General features: G+C 40.0%; 1 protein-coding gene across 1 annotated transcript; it reads right to left on the bottom strand.

Annotated features, from left to right (window-relative positions):
* Nucleotides 1-1,438: 1,438 nt before the first annotated feature.
* rnf144b (ring finger protein 144B) lies at nt 1,439-19,153 on the bottom strand. Its single transcript, XM_034230337.1, has 8 exons — nt 18,513-19,153; nt 15,504-15,759; nt 12,064-12,168; nt 10,828-10,888; nt 7,743-7,956; nt 5,846-5,990; nt 5,143-5,232; nt 1,439-2,573 (listed from the first exon to the last, which is right to left on the bottom strand). Exons 2-8 carry the CDS (start codon nt 15,669-15,671, stop codon nt 2,403-2,405), a joined length of 954 nt encoding a protein of 317 aa, XP_034086228.1. The 5' UTR covers nt 15,672-15,759; nt 18,513-19,153; the 3' UTR covers nt 1,439-2,402.
* Nucleotides 19,154-19,517: the final 364 nt, after the last annotated feature.

The raw sequence follows: 19,517 nt of genomic DNA, 5'->3' as shown, positions 1-19,517 counted from the left end.
ATATTTATCCTCTGCAGCAGAGCTAACTCTTGCTCTTCCTTTCCCGGGGGGTCCTCGTGAGAGCCAATTTCATCATAGCATTCGATGGTTTTTGCGACTGCACTTGAGGACAAATTCAAAGTTCATGACATTTTCCGGATCGACTGGCCTTCATTTCTTAAAGTGATGATGGACGTCGTTGCTCTTTACTGAGTTGAGTGGTTCTTGCCATAATATGGATTACAACAGCAGTCAAATAGGTCTTTCCACTGTGCACTAACCCTACCTCTGCACAACACAACTGATGGTCTCAAACACATTCAGAAGGCAAGTCATTCTACATATTGACTCTTAACAAGGCACACGTGTTAATTGAAAACCATTCCAGGTGACGACCTCATGAAGCTGACTGAGAGAAGCCAAGATTGTGCAAAACTGTCATCAAGGCAAAAGGGGGCTACTTTGAAGAACCTAAAAAAATCCTATTCTGGATTTTTTAACACTTTTTTGTTAACGAGACAATTCCATATGTGTTCTTTCACAGTTTTGATGTCTTCAGTATTAATCTACAAAGTAGAAAAACATTTTAAATAAACAAAAAACATTGAATGAACAGGTGTGTCCAAACGTTTGACTGGTACTGTCATAAGATATATACTTTTTATACTGTACATTTTACATTGCACACTTAATGTAAATAATATCCTACTTTTATATTGTGTTAGCTATAAACTGTTTTATTAGTCAGATAGTTTACAGATTGTTATCTTCACGATCAACTTTATTTTCTATTTTTAGATGTTTCTATTTTATAATTGTTTATTTTCTCCTCTTTTTAATTTCTAATTATTTGCAATGCCATGTTTTTTATGCTGCTGTAACTAAAACATGTCTTATCTTTAATCTTGAGTTATATGATTCTAAAAGGATGTCATAACACTAACAATATCAGGACCGTGTTCATGTGTGTTTCCAAGAGCCATTTGTAATGCTTGAACTTATTGTGCTTGAGGTGAGAGTTGGGCCAGTAGCATATTTTTTTGTAACTTTTTACAAAACACAAACATAACATGTATATTTTCTATCATAAAGTTGATATACAGTATTTATGTTTATGTTAACAATTATATAAGAATATGCTATGAATGCTCTTACTTATTAATTTGTTTATTCGTTAGTAAAATATTCCAAAGTATGTTATACTACTATCATACAAGTGTATTACTTGTTCCTCTGTGTAAAGTAATAGTACAAATATTTTAGATAAATAGATTTTTTAAATTATTTTGTAAAAACACTTATATACTTAAAATTATGTAAATATATATACTTAGAAATAAATAAATAATTAAAATAACAATTCATACCATCCATGACACCTGGAGCTTGTAGGAAGAAGGATGAAGACTTTTCCATCTCTCAAATACTACATGTCACGACCAAACACAATACCATCTGATTCATGTTCAATATAGTATGTTTATTTCAATTACAATGGCGCTTTTTTAGAAAATATCTGATGCAGAAACATCAACGAAAATGTATAAATGATAACCATACACACATAACCCATAAATACACATTGACACACTTTTAGAAAAGAACACGTGATTCTTAAGAGCCTTTGGTCTGGAACGTATTCCAGGTGGAAACAACAAACATTAGCAGAAGGAAAGTTCTCTGTGCACCGTTGAAGCCCTATCATGTTTCATATTAGTACAGAATATACAGTGCACACATGACGCCGGGCGTTAGCCTTCACCCTTTATGAAAGAATGTTTTGCATTGTTTAAGGTTTTATAACCCCTGTAATCCTAATTCTTAATTTTCATAATGCTAACATTTTTGCATAAGATAAAGATAGAATGGAAGGCAAAACAAATACCACCAAGCACCAGGCACTGTGGAGTGAGGCACTTGAGCACCTAACTCCTCTGGTTTGGCATCATGAAGTTTGGCACATGAGGGTGGCGTTGCATTTGTTTGTATGTGTGTGTGTGTGTGTGTGTGTGTGTGTGTGTGTGTGTGTGTGTGTGTGTGTGTGTGTGTGTGTGTGTGTGTGTGTGTGTGTGTGTGTGTGTGTGTGTGTGTGTGTGTGTGTGTGTGTGTGTGTGTGTGTGTGTGTGTGTGTGTGTGTGTCCAGGAAAACTCACAGTCGCCACTGTCTCCTTAGTACCTGTTGTGCATCTGAAAACAACCAGGTGAGTTACATTCATTCTCCTCATATTTACACTTCCACCATATAAAGTACTTGTAGTTTTAGCAGTTCAAGCAGATCTGCACTTATTGAACCACTGACAAGGTTCCCAGTCCGTTGAGTCATGAAAAATGTATCCATTGTCATTCCAACTTTATTATTTTCCACCATGCAGCTCTCGCCCTCTCGTGGTTTCCTTGGGAGGGGCAGATGAGAAGGCGAGCTGCTATGATGTGGAGGAGTCTGGCTGGCTGAGGTCCTTCTTCTTCTTCTTCTTCTTGGTCTTCTTCCCGCTGCAGGGCTTGCAGAGGCAGCAGAGGATGATGGGAGAGGCCAGCAGGATGAGCGGAGACGTGACCAGTCCGATGATGCTAACACCCACCAGGATACCCACCACCTGGGAGACAACACAGCAAATGTTTTTTATAAACACTGGATCAAATGATTATGAGTCATATGTAAGGGGTTGCACTTAGTCAATAATGATCACCAAGTTCTGCAGTCACATCGAGGGAGCGTTTTTAGACATTTTTGGATCATTGATTGGATTTTATGGCCCCTCCGTTATGGCTTTGGTTTGGTATCACTGCTCTTTAACCTTGTTTTCAGTGAAACGGTATTAATAAACCCATCATACACTACCTGCTCTGCACTAAACAGTAAAGAGAGTTGGTGGAGTCCAAAGCAGGGCCTTAACAAGAGTAAATAGGACTGACAGTTGGACAGAAACCCAATTCCAAATCAATGCTAATGTTGCTTTAAGAAGGCTGGATTTGTAAATATGCTAACATGTCAGCTACAACACTTTGCATGGTTCTTTTGCCACCCACAGTTCTTACATTTAATAATTAGTGATACATGTATTATTTTAAACATAGACTGTAAATAAGAAATGAACGTAGTCACTGTGAGCCATTTGTTTATGGGAGCCTTGAGTTTGGCATATTAGCTGTCTCCATCTTGGTTTTTTTATACCAGAAGTGGCGCAAGAAATTGTCTCTACAACCAAATGCTTAAAAATACATTTCTAGGTAGCCAAAATGTAATAATTAACTTTCATGAAGTGAAACTCAGTGTGAAAGGGTTAAAGTACCAATATGAAAACACAGATAACCCCCAGATCAGACAGCGCTGACAGTAGCGCCCTGTCAACATCAACGTAGCCCCGCCCTAAAGCATATGCGGCTTTCTCTTCTATTTGACTAATTTGGGACTTTAATTTACAAAGTGGCCATCATGCTGTATTGAAGACCACATGGAACTAGCAATTGAGATCATTAACTCATTAGGAAAATGCTTACTTGGGCAATAAATCAAGTGGGAAGTAGGATCAATTTCTCATAGACTTTTATACAATCAGATTTTCTTTCGCAATCTGCTGTTTGTCATTAGAAATAATTCAAGGCACTTCTACATTGTCTTCACCTTTCAGGCCTCGAGGGTGCTGATTGATTTTAACACCAATGTACTAGTTTAAAATTGTAATTTTTTGACAAGTTGGTGTATTTACTGTCAACAAATAGGATTGTTGCTAAACTACATTTTTGTAGTATGTAGGATTATAGAATGTATGTAATGGTAATGCTTTATGTATTTGAAACTGAAAACCAATAACATTGGATTGTGGGTAGCTGTAGTGAAGGTGTCTACAAAGACCATGATCTCAATACAATATATTCAAACTAATTGAGACTGAAAACGTGTTTTCCCCTGCCAACACTATTCTACATTACATAGCCAAAAGTGCATGGACACGGCTGTCCATATGTGTCTTTTTATGTCTTGTCTAAGGTTATTTATAATTATTTGGCTAGGCCCCTTCGTTCCAGTTTCACAGTATACTTAAGATGTAGTCACCACTGCAGTGTTTGCAGGCAGTAAAGGAGTAACACTGTCAGAGGAATGTGTGACGGCAGATTGTAAAACTTCAGGAACTGGTCGCGCAAGAGTGTAAACCGAGTTTGTCAGGAGTTGTTCTGGAAGGAACAACTGCAGGGTTGTACGTCCACTCTCCAGACACGTATCAATGCAGACACACGCTGAGGAAGAATCAAGAGGACCGCTGCAATCTTAATAGGAATCATGCGATAATGGCATCAGGGCAGCAGAGGTGTAGAAAAAGTAGGTCCGGCGGCTTATGGTTTTGATACAGGGCAGGAATTTGAGATTAGCACTGGGATTAGTTCAGTTTAATGTCTGGTAAAGGACTATTTTGGGACTATTAACACAAACATGGTGCTAGAACAGAGTGTATGGGTCTATAAAGAGAGACACTACAGCTACAAAAGGATAGGGATTTGTTCATATATTACTCAAGACAGAGTATTTTTTATATTATTGGAGAGACACAAAGGATATCCAAAACTACTATGGATTGAATCTTTGACTCTAATATTTTCACAAATATTAAGAATTAAATAAGAATGCCCAGGCTGGCTTTATCCAACACTGGGATTTCTGTTCTGGAAATGAATGAATGTTGAAAGCACATCTGCAATAGGAAGGCTAATTTGCATATTTTTACCTAAAATGTAGGTAATAAACCAGGAAAGCTTCAAAGTGACATTTCTTAGTTAAAACCATATTCATCTGTAGTGTCTCACCTAAAGGGAAAATTGATAGTTATGTATAATTTGCAGCTTTTGTTTTTACATTTTTAAAGCGGGCTGTAAGCGTTATTGTCCTGCGTAGATACCTGTGCCGTCCTCACTGGAGAGAAATTCCAACCGTGAATCATTGATTTGAGAGCCAAACAGTGAAAACAGCATGGAGCATGGAGATCAAAATCTTTAACGTCCAATCCCTGCTGTGTGATGGCACACTTTTACTCAAATCAAACCCATTCCAGTTATAACTGACCACACGGATGAGTGGTCAGGCTCTGTAGGCTAATCCATTCAGACAATGTCAAGCCTCATCACAACCCTGAAATAAAACTGCATGTCTGCCGTCTGCTGTGTCCTCACCTGCGTTCTGTTCCACATCACCGAGGCCCGTGAGTGTCCCAGCTTGTTCCTGCACGGCCCCTTATCATAATGCCTCAGGAAGATATCGCCCTGCAATTGTGAAATATCCTTGGTTAGACAAGAAATATATTATTCAGCAGAAGTGGAAGAAGTACAAAGCGTTTGTACTTAAGTCAAAGTAGCAAACACATTGTACACATTCTAGTTTACTAATAAAAGTCATGCATTACCAAAAGTACTCATTGTGCAGAATTCTCCATCTCAGAATAATATATATAATATTAATGGAAAATAGTTATTGATGCATTATTGTTTTGATCACTTTAATTCTAAAGCTGGAAACGGGTGAACATTTGTATTCTGTTTGTCTGCTGGGTAGCTTGTACATTCAAAAGTTCACAACTATAAAAAATAACATTCATATTTATTTGTTTGTTCTTTTCAAAAATAAACTGAACATGCAGACTAACTACAACTAAGGATATTAAATCAATCTAGTGGAGTAAAATAATACAATGGGAACTAGTGGTCTAAATGAAGTAGGAAAAGATTACAGTTACATTTCACCACTGTTATCTAGTATTCAGCAAGAAATGTAGAAAACAATCTAAAGATAGAGAAGCAGAGGCTGAGGAGATGTTGGAGGCAGTATAGTTTAGCTTGTGTTAAAAACCATGTGTGTTAGGCATCAGGAGAGACTTACATCCAGGTTCTGCAGACAGTACCAGCAGAAGGTGTGCTTGCAGCTCTTACACAGCATCTGTGCACATCCCTGGTTCCTCTCGATGTAGATAGCACACATAGGACACTGCTTGATGGGCATGTCAGAGTCGCTGTCGGAGCGCAGCCTAGAGAAACACAGTGGAGAGACGTCAGATGTGCAGTATGAAGCCATGAAGGCATCCGAAGTCTCCAGATATGTTTAGAAAGCCACAGGTTTTAGGGTCAATGCTTCCTTTGCACTAGGGGAAATTATTTATACATTTAAAAATGTTTATATATTTACAACTTTTAAAGTTGTTATGGCTAACTGCTTAGCAAACAATTGCCTATTTCAACATCCAGAACAAACATAGCAATATTGGCATTTATTAAGAAGGATGTTTACAGCTATCTGAAGGATGTAAATCCCATATTCACTCTTCTTTATTCTCTAATTTGGTGAATCTCTTCTATTAGCAACATTTTTGTGTAAGCCATTTGGCTCTCGACAGGTAGTGTGCTTGGCGTAAATAAGATAATTCTTGTTTAAAACAGCTGCGTGTTACAGCTGAAAAACATGATGGAAACAAAACAGAAAAGGTGTGTGCAATAAAACCAGAACCACAAGCTCAGGTGGTGATGCTCTTACTAATACGCAGTGTTTTCCTCACTCTTTATAAATGAAAACAAAGGTTAGAGCAACTTTAATTTCAAGCAGTGCCAATTTCTGCCTGCACGTTTTTCTTCTTTATTATTCACTAACTCTGCTGATCATGGAAAAGCAATCAAGTGAGTTGGGGCTTTGCAGGGGGGATTAAGAATGCCAACGCTATTTCCCATCGGCAGTGCCAGCAAATAAGACCACAAAAGTTGCCACAAAAATGTTGATGTGTTTCCTATAAATGTGAAAAACCCTAGCAACCATTAGCGTTTCTCTGTAGAACGGAGAACAAAAAGTTAACGGAACAAATATATCACTAGTTGCTTGCTTATTCAGAATAATGACAAATCCCTATATTAAATTAAATGTTGTTATCATTAGATACAACAAACCAATACATCATCATAAAGGTAGACACAATGATTTAATTACATCTTGTAAATCCTTTTTGTTGGCTAGTGAATCCTTACTGCGGTGTTTCTAAGGTACTGGCTATGATTCTGGTTCAATAACATTATGTTTAACGACTAAACCTGCAAGCAAATATAAATCATGCTCTCAAATTCAAACTTATAGTTAATCTCCCCAAATTCTCCTCGTGCCTGCTCTCGCCTTCACCGCACACTGCAGACACCTTTACTGCAGTGCTCCTTCTGTACACGACGTGGCTACGTGCCCACCCCCCTCCTCCCTTTGGCACAGAGACAATGGAATTCCAATATAAGTCAGTGACTCCCCAATGACATCAGCCGTTCTGGCAGAGAAACTGTAAAATGTAGCTTTACAGCGGGGACTACCCACCGGGCCCTGCTGAGGAATACTAAGCTATTAATCCTAAAATAATGTTTACTGCATATTCAGCCCAGAGCTCTACTGGGACATGATGGACTACACATTACTTGTACAATCCATTCGATGTAAATATCCAGCTACAATAACTGTCAGGTGTTTTTATATTAAGAATAGGACTGGATTGTTCTGATACAATAAGATAAAGGGATAAATAGGATAAATATGAAGGTAATACAATATCTTATAAAGTAATATTAAACGTAGCAATAGCATGGAATACATGTTTTTGAAACCCATTATTGGAATCATGATTCAGTCTGTTTACAGCAGTGTTTCTTCGTAGACTCCCAGTGACCTGAACTAACACGTTTTTCAGCACAGTTTCATTTTCATTATCTGACTCTGTGGCTGCTGCGGGAGGTGGAACAAACGGTGGCTTACTGACCTGCTTTCACGAGCGAGTGACGGCGACATCATGGGCTGCTGCTCAGGGCAGGTGTGGTCGTCGAGCCAGGGCCCTCTGCACCCGGAGCAGAAGACGGTGTGACAGGTGGGGCAGGGCACAGCGGCAGGCTGGCCCTCACTGCTCTGCTGCACACTGCACACCGCCTGGCACTCAAGCACCGGACACCAGGCCTTACTGGGGTCCAACTTCACTCCTGCAGAAAGCACAGAGGGATGGGCAGGGAAGAAGACATCAAGAAGCTGCAGATTTTACAGACAAAATAAACACGTTTTGCTGTTCTATAAACCCAGTTATACTAGTATTAGGCCTGCTCTTTCAAACAAAACCACCAGTAGTCTAGAATTAGTTATACTACTAATCTGGAACACATTGTTAGTGCTGGACAACAGATCTCTAACATAAGATATAACAAAACACAGATACTTCAGTGCTGGACAACTGATCTCTTACATAAGATTTGAAAAAACACAGATACTTCACTGTCTTACTAACAGTGAGTGTGTCACTCCCTCAACCTTCTAACACAGTTCCTAGTTCTTAACACACAAAATAAAGGTATGTTCTAATATAAACAGTATGAATATACTGTATATAAGTATTACTACCATTAATTCAATTATTCCTATCAGGCCAATAAACATTTGTTTGACAAGTCAGGCAAGAAATATGTCTTACAAATAAACATTTCTTACAACACCACTTTGTGCACTTCAGAAAGGATAGGACAACACTTTGACTAAACAATCAAATTCAATACAAAGTCAAACTATCGACAAAATTCCCTCTTTGGGAGACTTGGGTCAACGGTGTTTTGAACTAATTGCTATCGTCAGCATGCTAACATGCTCAAAATGGCAACATGGAGCTGTGTGTTAGCATGCTAAACAGGGGCGGACTGGGGGGAAAAGTGGCCCGGGGATTAATTGACGGACAGGCCCACTTAATGCGCGGCATGTATCGGCCGGCCGGCGACGAAAGTATGTTACTTAACAAAAAACCCTATGCATTTTATGTTATTTTCGACAATTATTCATATAGTAATCACATTACCTGAGCCCTTGAGTTGCCTAGAGCAAAATAGTTACAGCATATATTTAGTGATTTTAATGTTAACAGATCATTGATGCAATAACATTTTGACCCAATTTGCCCCCTCACTCCCATTGCTCCGCGGGCGCTGTACAATAGCTGCCCACTACTCCTAGTACTAGACTCCTGGTACTAGGATGGGTTAAAAGCAGAGAACACATTTCACTGTGTGTGCTGTGTGCTCTGCATGTGTGACCATTTAAAGAGGGTTTTAATCCCTCCCAATTCTTCTTCTTCTTCTCTTTTCTTCTTCTTCTTCTTCTTCTTCTTTTATTCTTCTTCGTTCTTCTTCTCCTCTTCTTCTTCTTCTTCTTCTTCTTCTTCTTCTTCTTCTTCTTCTTCTTCTTCTCTTCTTCTTCTTCTTCTTCTTCTTCTTCTTCTTCTTCTTCTTCTTCTTCTTCTTCTTCTTCTTCTTCTTCTCTTCTTCTTCTTCCATATTAAAACAGAACTGTAAACCGATTTACTTTTTCTTTCAACATTTATTTGAACAGCAAGTGGAGGCAAAAGTGACTGCACCCAAAACAATAAACTGCTAGCTAACTAGCTTAAACTCAGTAACAGAATGTGGGCAACACGTTCTTCTCCACAGCCGCGCGACCTCTGAGTCAGACGTCACTTCCACCTTTTCTATCCTTCGGGTACAGCCGTACAGCCACTCCCCCTGAACCCCGTTTCCCTGCCAAGCCCCCCCCCCCCCCTCCCCTATGCAAGCCCCTCCCTCTGAACCCAGGGCTCGCGACAATACTATATACTGTATACACAAACTATACAAAAACGCCTTTACGCTTTGGAGCTTGTTTATCCATCTGTAAGCAACTGCCAGCTAGGTCTCTCAGTCCCTCACTCCTGATCGGTGACAGCTGCTACGGGCCTGATGTGTGCCCAGACGGCCCAGCCCAAAACGGCCCAAAACGGCCCAGCCCAGCCCAGTGGGCCACACCCCACTGGGCTGGGCTGGGCTGGGCCGGAACACTTACAAATGTGGGCCGGTAGGATTTAGGTAAGCAAAAAAAAAAAAAGGGAGTGGCCGGAACACTTACAAATGTGGGCCGGTAGGATTCAGGCAAAAAAAAAGGTATTCCCAATGGCCAGTCCGCCCCTGATGCTAAACACTGAAAACAGGTAAACAAAGGTCTGTATTATTAAGTCTATGTGAATATAGCCATTTGTTATACTGAAAAACATTTTAAACAACATGACTTACTGTCGTCATGCTAGTGACCATCTGCAAGGAACATTAGGCACAACACTGGTTGGAGGTAAAGGCTAATGTCAGAAGGCTAACATGTTCACAATTTCAATGTTAGCATGCTGATGTTTTGCAGGTAATGTGTTTCGACATTCACCATCTTAGTTTAGAGTGTTAGCATGTCATCATTTGATAATTTGTGCTAAAAAACAAGTAGGTTGCAGAGGCTGGTGGGAGTATTATTAATTTCAAAGGAAAAAAGTTACTAGAAATTATCACAATTTTTAGGACAATCCATTCAATTCAAATGAACTTGGAATAAATTGGTGAGCCGACTTACAAACTGAGACAAACAACCTTGTAAGTAGCTTATGAGGAAAGAAGGATACAAATAAACAATGAAATGCTTTCAATAACAGAAATCTGGCAACCTTTTTCAACAGTTATTCTCTCCCAGGCCAAACTGATACAATCTGTCCTGACAGACATTCCCACAAGTACTGGTGCAATCAGCTACACAAAGGTACCTGAAACACTTCAATTTCAAATAATAGTTACATAAACCTCATGTTTGCTATAATTGAATGTAACAAAGCCACAGCTTCAGCAACCTCCTGAGTAACACTGGACCAGAGCAGAATAGAAAAGAGATTATACATTATACATGATCCCAGACACGTAAAGCTCGGCACTTGCTGCTTGGTGTAATAACACCAGCTGAAGTGCGACCTGAAATAGCCCAATGCCTGTCACAAGTCATCTACATGCTAATGCGACAATACCTACCTCTCTCAAACTTCAGACGCTGATACAGCTCCACCTGATCCTCCGAGGCCAAGCTGGCTATCTGCAATCACAGAACCAAGAGAGACACTTTAGTCATGTTGTTGACACTCGGAGCTGTGACATTGTATTTTGTGTGCATGCAATAAGTATGATCAATTCATAATGGATGAATAATTGAAAAAATACATTTTATTTTTTTTAATTAGGCCATTTTGGTATTTTGATTGCTGAAAGCTGGTGCCTCAAGGGTCATCAGTCAACTGGTCACATTACAACTGATTTGCTACAATATTTTTGCTACATTATAAGACAAGAAGTCAAATGCAACATTTTCTAAATGAAAAAAGGCAGCAAAGCCACAATTATAATGTAATCCATGTTGTAGTAAAAACTGCAAAATGACACATGATCAACAAATAAGATGCTAATCTGGAAATAATGAGTCTGGAAATACTGAGTATGTTTGCTCAAAGCACCATAAGCTTACAGTAAGAAATGCCAATTGGTCAATTTTTCAAACCAGCACGATGGTAACATTATTTCTGTCTTCTTTTAATTATTTTAAAGATATGTGGGCCAGTTTAGCCTGTTTTATAGAGAAGAATTGTTAGGGTGGCAATATAGGGTACGACACACATAAAGGTCCCACAGGCCAGATTTAAACCTTTTAAGACTAAAAACAGACTTAAATATGTATCAAAACTGCTCGCAGGGCTTATTTATTAATATTTGTTTGTCTAACATCTGTACTATTTTCTACTGGATAACGGCATTTAAATCAAAAAGTAAAATCAACTCAGTAGGAAGTCCAGAGAGTCTTGCAGTGGTTTTCAAAACCTTTAAAATGAGGACGTGAGAAGCGGTATTTCCATTTGTTTGAGAATCAGTCTGAACTCCTTCTCTGACGTGTTTACTGTGTGGGATCCACGATGTGTGACATGAGCTCACAGAGTTTCACTTTCTGTCTGACACTTCTGAAGACTTCTCTCAGTAATGCCATCACTGCTGGTTCACAGCATTTTCACAACACTTAATTAACCCTGCCCACACAGCTCGAAAAACTTGAGGGTGAAAATACAACTTCAATTGTCTATAGAAAACTCTGCAGCAACTTAGACATTTAAAAATAAAGTTTATTTCAACATTTGTCCATGAAGATCAGTTTGTATTGGCCTCTGATGGCTTTATTTGGTTTCACTTATGACCTACATATCATTGGTGTTTAGCAGGGCATACCTCAGAGTCCAGTAGCACTCCAGCCTTTTGGCAGGCCATATCTGGGCAGGTGATGGGTGCCCCCCCGCCCTCCAGGATGGCAAGCCGAACATACTGCTCCAAACACTGGAGAGGGACAGACAACACAGCAGCATTAGCCTGGATACTGAATGGAACAGAGACAATTGTACCATAGCGCAATTGTTAATAGTAATACATTTCAACATTTTCACAATAACATTTTCTTAACTGTCCATAATTTTACATCAGTATTAAAGTACAGGGAAAATAAGAATGAAAAAAACTAAATGCAACATAAACATGGACATCTTTTCAGCATCCACACGTCAAAAGTCATATGTTGCCTCAGTGAAGAAATATGGAAGTGTAGGGGGAACTTAATAAACATTGCGCAAAGGCAGACAATTTAGCGGAACTGAAAATAAGTCACTTTTCAGTGGAAAACAAAGTTATCTCGCAATGTGTTTTAGAATCAATCGTACGCGCTAACTTATGCTTATCATGTGCTAACCATGGGCTTTGACATTACAAATGATCTAAAAACAAAGCAGGAAAAAAACCCAATTGTCTATTTTCTGGAACCAGACTGTGTGTTTACAGTTTCTCTTTTCCAAGCAGTTCCCCCGTGACACTGTGTGTGTGTGTATTATCTGTGTGACCTTGTGCGAGCAACACTGACAACTTAGCCTCCTCGGGCAGAGATTAACACCTGCCACGATCCAGCTCTCTGTGTCAGGGCACAACGGCAACATCTCAGTTGGACATGCCAGACAGGCACGTATCAGACTGCCACGGGCTTCTATTATAGTGATTCAGCTCTATGTTCTACCGACAGCTCTTCTTCTCTTTTAAAAGGAATGAAACAGCTGCCAGGCTTTCTTAAGAACTTGTGGCCCTGACCAACTTTTTTGGTGCCGCTGTTGCTAGATCGCTTTCCATTTTCAAGCAAGAAATGTATTCAAATGTATTATTTTGTAACATATTCTCAATGTTAATAGAACTAATTGCAAAACTTAATTGTAGTTTAAAGCTTTATGCAAATGGAAACTTGATAGCGATAATTGCTAACTTTTGGAGCTAGTGTTAGGTCACACTGTGGGTTTCTTTCCACTATTTGCCATAAATAGCGGTGGTGGCGAAGTCCATAGCGACTTGACTTGGTAACTGGAAGGTCACCAGTTCAAGTCCCGGAAAGACCAAGTGCTACCGAGGTGTCCCTGAGCAAGGCACCGTTCATAATGGCAGCCCACTGCTCCTAACACTAGGATGGGTCAAATGCAGAGAAACCGTTTCATTACATACTACCTGTACTACGTAATGACAATAAGTTGAATCTTCTTCTTCTTCAAATCAAAGCTTTATTTACACTACTGCACAGTTAGGGCGAGCTTATGGGGAACCAATATTGACAACATCAATCTAAATGATGTTGTCATCATTCTTCTAACCCAAAGGTGCCCAACCAGTCGATCGCGATCGACCGGTCGATCGCGATCGACCGGTCGATCGCGGGGAGATTCCCAGTCGATCGCGAGATGTGTCTAAAAATAGAACAACAATATTCTGTTTTATCGTTAATGTCCTATAACATCATCTTCCTGTGCCAGAATAATGCACTTGAACGCATCAAAGCTTTGTGATTGGCCGGCGTGATGTGTCGGGGGGTGGCTTGTGGGCAGTGGGCACTAGTTCGCTGACGTTTTCCGTGTCAACAGGAGTGACAGTCCGCACACACACAAGACAGCAATGGCAGAAGCAAAAAAGCCCCAAATATATAATTTTCACTCCGAGTGGGAGGATGATTATTTTTGTATCTATTCCAATTCAAAGTCCATCTGTCTCATCTGCAATGCGAGCGTGGCTTTATCGAAGAAGGGTAATTTAGGAGCGGCATTTCAAAACAGTGCACAAACGCTACGAGACGGAATTCCCTCCTAATTCTGCCCTACGCTCCCAAAAGGGGAGGGGCCTGAAAGGACAGCTAAATGCACAGCAGTCCATTTTCACCAGGCCCAACAACAAGAGCAAGGCTGCTACCAGAGCATCTTATCGTCAGTCACGTTCTTGCGAAACACATGAAGTCTTTCAAAGACGGCGAAGTTGTGTAAGAAGCATTCCTGGAGGCTGCCGACGCGCTTTTTGGGGACAGTAAACATAACAGTAGCATTTCAACAGGTTTTTTATTCAAGTTAGATATCGTTATTAATCAGCTGTAAGTTTTAGTTTGTTTGAACTTATTCATTATAATTATTGTACAAAATGGTATAAGAATGCAAACATTAAGATCTGTTCTGTTTAAATTGATTATAGTCTATTATCAATTCATGTTAAGAAACTAGTGTTACTTGCATCCTATTTTAAAGGCATTTATTTTTATAATCTACTAAAATGCAACAAAAAAAGGGTTTGATTCTATTAATTTTGTCTTTTTTATTGCACTTTGGCAGCAGATTCCTGTGTAGTTCAGATCTGAGTTGTCTTATTAGTAAGCCTAATTTATACTTTTGTAGCAACACTATGTTTATATAATGGCAAAGAAAGGGTTCAGAGTCTTTTCTTTTTTCCTGTGTCATATGTGGCAGCACTTCAATGTTTCTTGAAAACATTACCCACTGTAGTTTGTGACGTGTGAATAAACTCCAACTCTGTATCAACAACACTGTTGTGTAACTTCAGTTAAATACTTGTATGTGTGTAGATTAGAAAGAGGTAAGATAAAGGATCTGCAGTATTTTATGAAGTATTCATCGTACAAAGGTCAGTTTTATACAAGTAGAAGTGTGTATTTACCTGGCTGTCAGTAATGGCTACGCCTCTCTATTTGGACTGGTAGATCTCGGCAGACTGGCAACTTTAAAAGTAGCTCTCGGTTCAAAAAAGGTTGGGCACCCCTGTTCTAACCAGTACATTGTGTCAATGTTTGCTTCATACTGATGAGTTTAAGAAAAAAACGTCTCTATTTCCACTCTAACAAATGCCAACAGCTGTGATAAATCGCAAGAAATTCCAAAGACAAAGAAAGTAAATGTGAGGTAAAGCCTTCCTGTGATGAAACCAATTCATTTCACCAGCGCTGTAAAATGCAATGTGCCAATAAAATGATCTATTTTTGGATCCGAAAGCAGTAATGGGGCTGCAATAAAACGGAGCATCCCATCCCAAGTAATTTAAAAGTTGGAGATTTGCCTAAATTGCCCAAGGAATAGTTCAGAGTCGGATCCCTTTTTTGTGAAATCTTCAACGCCTACGGAAAGTGACTAAAAGCATAAGCAATATCAGAAGATGATCCGGATCTGAATAAAGCCTTGAGTCACCCGCTCTGTTTCAGTAATAAAGTTCACATGTTTAATTTCCATATTAGCCAACATCCTGTTGTAGTTCTGCTAATACCATAAGCATTATCTATTGTAAATGTCTGCCATTCGTTTGTCTTTACTTACCGCTGTGCAGAAGACACAGTTGCAGCTCTGGAGTTCCCTGGTGGCTGCAGACGGCTGCTCGCTGAGGCACAGCTTGCAGAAGGGCCCTGGACGAGGGTTGGCCCCGGCCTCAGGGGTCCCCAGCGAATTCCCGGCGTCCCGAATCAGGGTGGGACTCCTGCTGGCCATGATGGGGCGATGCAGGTGGGTGAGGGAGGGATCAGGCTGCTCCTAGCCCCTCTGCTGGGGATGGAGAGGAGCCACAGCCTCCATGTTCCTGAAAGCAGAAACTTGTCTCCTTAGTGCAGGTATACCACTTCCTCTTCGATACTGTTGACATAATAGCCAGGCCTTATGACAACACTGCTCTGTTCCTGGAACCTGTCATCTCTTTTGGTAACCAGTGTACCAACATGACTTCACCCCTCCCTGAGGCATTTCATTGTCTTGTTACCTGAGAGATGAATTAGTCACTGTTTAAAGCTGCCCGGTGCATGAAGCAAAACATAATTATGTGTAATTACTGCTGCATTATTGATTACTCATCACGGCATATTTAATGCCAAAGTCCAAGGTCTGTGTTTACTGAGTGTTCAGTTATTGACCAGATCTCATTCACTCTGGCAGGACTGATTGTCGAGTTTTTAGTTACAAAGTAAATACATGCCTGTGTATCCATAGTAGGTACAGTAGAAACGTTTTGGTTATAGGCACGTCATTTCAACATTGGGCAGAGGGTAGTAGAAAGATGGAAAACAGGTCAACTCTCTCTTATCAATTGTATGTTTTAAAAGTGTTAGACTGAAATAGTCTTTAGTCAGACTAAAGAGAGAAGAATCCGGATAGTCAACATTTCATATTTCTCAGATCTCACACCATTTTGAAAAATGTAGTTGAGCAAAGTAAAAAAATGTAACATTTGTGTTTTTAATGTGAAAATTGCCATTGGATGAGACCAACAATCATGAAATTATGCTCATAATACAAGGGCTTACATGCTAGTGTTTCACAGATCAAATGTTCACATCTACATATCCACCTTCGTAGTTTAGCATGTTAGCATGCCGACATTTGCTAATTAGCCCAAAACTACAATAAAGCGGAAACTGAAGGGAAACAACATTAGGATTCAGCCACTTGACACCATGAATGTCTGCACAAAGTTGCCAATCCATGTAATAGTTGTTGAAATATTTCTGCCTAGACCAAAGCGGTAAACCCAACCGACCAACAGACAACAAAAAGCAATATTTCACTAAATCTGCTCTACTACAGCATCAGGCATAAATATAATCTGTGATTTCCGCCCTCAGCTATCAAACATAATGCGCTAGTTGTATATGTTGGGACAGCAGGAGAGGGGTTGGTGGATAATAAAAGGAACATCTATTGTTAAAGGCAACCAAAGTCACAAACCCAATATCCAATCCCTTTGGGTTTGTCCAATCCCAAAAAAGCATGAGAAATAATAAACTCATAATCTGGGATTAGCGATTAATCCTGCAGATAACAGTGGTTGGACACAGAACGGGGTCACACAGGAAGCGGTGGCGTTAAAAACACACCCCGCAGCCTGTTGAAATCACACGTTAGTCCAACCTACACACAATGTTCTCCATTTCAGCGGGCTGTTGAGGTTGGCAGGACATTTTGGGCCAGCTAAATCAATGCAGCCAACACTGGTGTCCTAAATTCTTCTCACAGCGCTCTTTTATTACGTGCTACAGATCAGCAGGACCATACATGCAAAAGAGTGATAATGGAGCTTGTGTAGCATCACGTTGGTATTTCTGCACAGTCATGTTGCACTGCATCCAGCCAGGCTGCAGTCGTCATCCCACAATACAATCCTCTCCTGCCTGAGCATAAGCAGCCACATGGGGAAATGATAGGTCTCTAGTCAGCTAACTTTGCTGCATGGCAACTCCAAAGCCTTTCGTTCCTGAACAACTTTTACTTTCGACATGACCTGGGTGTCAACAGATGAAGCTGTTTGAAGTGATTTTATCTCAGAACAGCAGACGAAGAGTGTTGTTCCACCTTTAATGTGACAGGTAAAAAGCAGTTTGATTGACTGGGAAATGTAGAATTCATCAATACTTCACGGCGGTCTGATTCCAATTAAACACAATGAACAGATTTAAGTTTGCATGAACGAGTTTGAGGATTACTGAACGCTGTTGCAGAAGCATTTCCAATCCGAATATTTGCATATGGGACTACATATATTAAATGTCAGAAGATCTTTCAATAACCCATCTTGGCAGCAGTCCCTGCCCCTGAGCAAGCAGTTATATGTGAGAATAAGTATGAGCTATTCATTTATAAAACGCCCTTGTGAGTGTTAATAGTTCCTTCAAGGTGTGGAGCGGTTCATTTAAGTGATTAGCAGTCCTATAGGCTCAGGGTTTAAACGGCATTCCAGCTATGGGGATCAAAGCAGCATTGTTGACCATTTCAGAAACGGAAAAACAGATCTGCCCATTGAGAAGCTGCTGCTGCTTTCTACACAGGCTGCCACTATGTTGGGAAGGAGGCAGCTGGGAGTTCAGGGAGTGTGTAGCAGAATCTATATGGCATCATTTGTACAGCTACAATCCCTCCCTGTTCTGTATTTCTGGCCCTATAACATGATTTTGGGACACAGCCTTAAATAAGAGCATACCGAGTTAAAACAGCAACATGATGATGATTATACAAATGCTAATGCAGTTACTCTACATCAGTTTAAACATAATCAGTATGGTGGATATTCATTAAAATGACAGTGATATAAAGGTGTATTCCTTAAGTAATACTCCTTGTTGTGATATGCATATTATTCAATAATTACCCAGAGGTTAGTATGACAGTGTAATGCATCATATGTAACAGTGCATTCAAGCAGACCACACATGAAATCTGACATTTCTGCATTTCTTTCAAGGTTGCATTCTCGTACAGGTCAAAACTCTACGCAGGCATGGAGTTTAAACGTATAGTAATGGATGTTGTGTGTTGCAGATGAGCAGAGGAGGGAGGGGAACCTACCTTTCCCGTGGACCACTGGGTGTAGGAGTCAAGATCCACAGCCGCAGTGCTCTCACTGTGGCACAGACACATGTGTTGGATACAGTCTGCTGGTAGAAGCCCTCCGCTCCGCAGACCCACCGTCACGGCTGTCTCACACACGCAGCGGGCTTACAGAACAACCAAAAACATGTTTAAAGGTCCTGCTGGCTTCTGTCCGGCCTGTGTGTAAGTGTGTCTATGTGTGTGTGAGAGTGTGTGCTTTGTTGCTGCGTTTTGTTTCCATCCAGGAAGCTGTGTCTGCTCTCCGCTCAGCTCCACTCTTGACTGCTCCTGCTGGTTATTTCACTGTATTCATGCTGCTTTCAGGTGCTGTCGGAATTTTTTTAATTCATGAGCTAAACAGGAACGAACGAGGTGTTCTATAGAAAAATGGAGGAGGAGTTCTGATCGTTCACTTAGATCAAATTAAATTGGATCAATAAAGTATATTTAATCTAATCTAATCAACCCTTTCAAAACACTATTTTACAAATAAATGTCCTACAATTAAGAATGAACTTTAGTACAACAGTTTCTGCATTTAGTACTTTTTACTTTTTTAAGTACATTTCCTGTCTAGGAGAAGACTTACAAGTGAAAGTAAAAGTACACATAAAATGTTTCCTATTTTCCTCACCATATACTAAGCTTTTCTTCATTTTTACATTATAATATCCTCCCAAAAGTATGGTCACCTTTAAAAGACCAGCAGGTTGAGTGTGTTGCTGCAAACTCAGCTTGCATTGTCTACCTGTTGCATCATGTCCTCCTCTTCATTCTGCAGCTTCAGTGCGTAAAAGGCTCCATGCCATCTCATGTCCTAAGGTTAAAAACGTGTAGTCTACTATTCTTCCAGGTCTGCCAATTTTTGTTTACATCCGAACACAATGTGCATCATTTAAACGTTCCTACATGTTGAGTATACGAGGTGCAGTGAAGGCACCAGTATACTATACAGCTCTTGGAGATACTAGTAAAAGAAAG

This window comes from Gymnodraco acuticeps, unplaced genomic scaffold (assembly GCF_902827175.1).
Source record: "Gymnodraco acuticeps unplaced genomic scaffold, fGymAcu1.1, whole genome shotgun sequence".
Taxonomy (NCBI): Eukaryota; Metazoa; Chordata; class Actinopteri; order Perciformes; family Bathydraconidae; genus Gymnodraco; species Gymnodraco acuticeps.
This window is presented reverse-complemented; position numbering and strand designations above follow the sequence as displayed.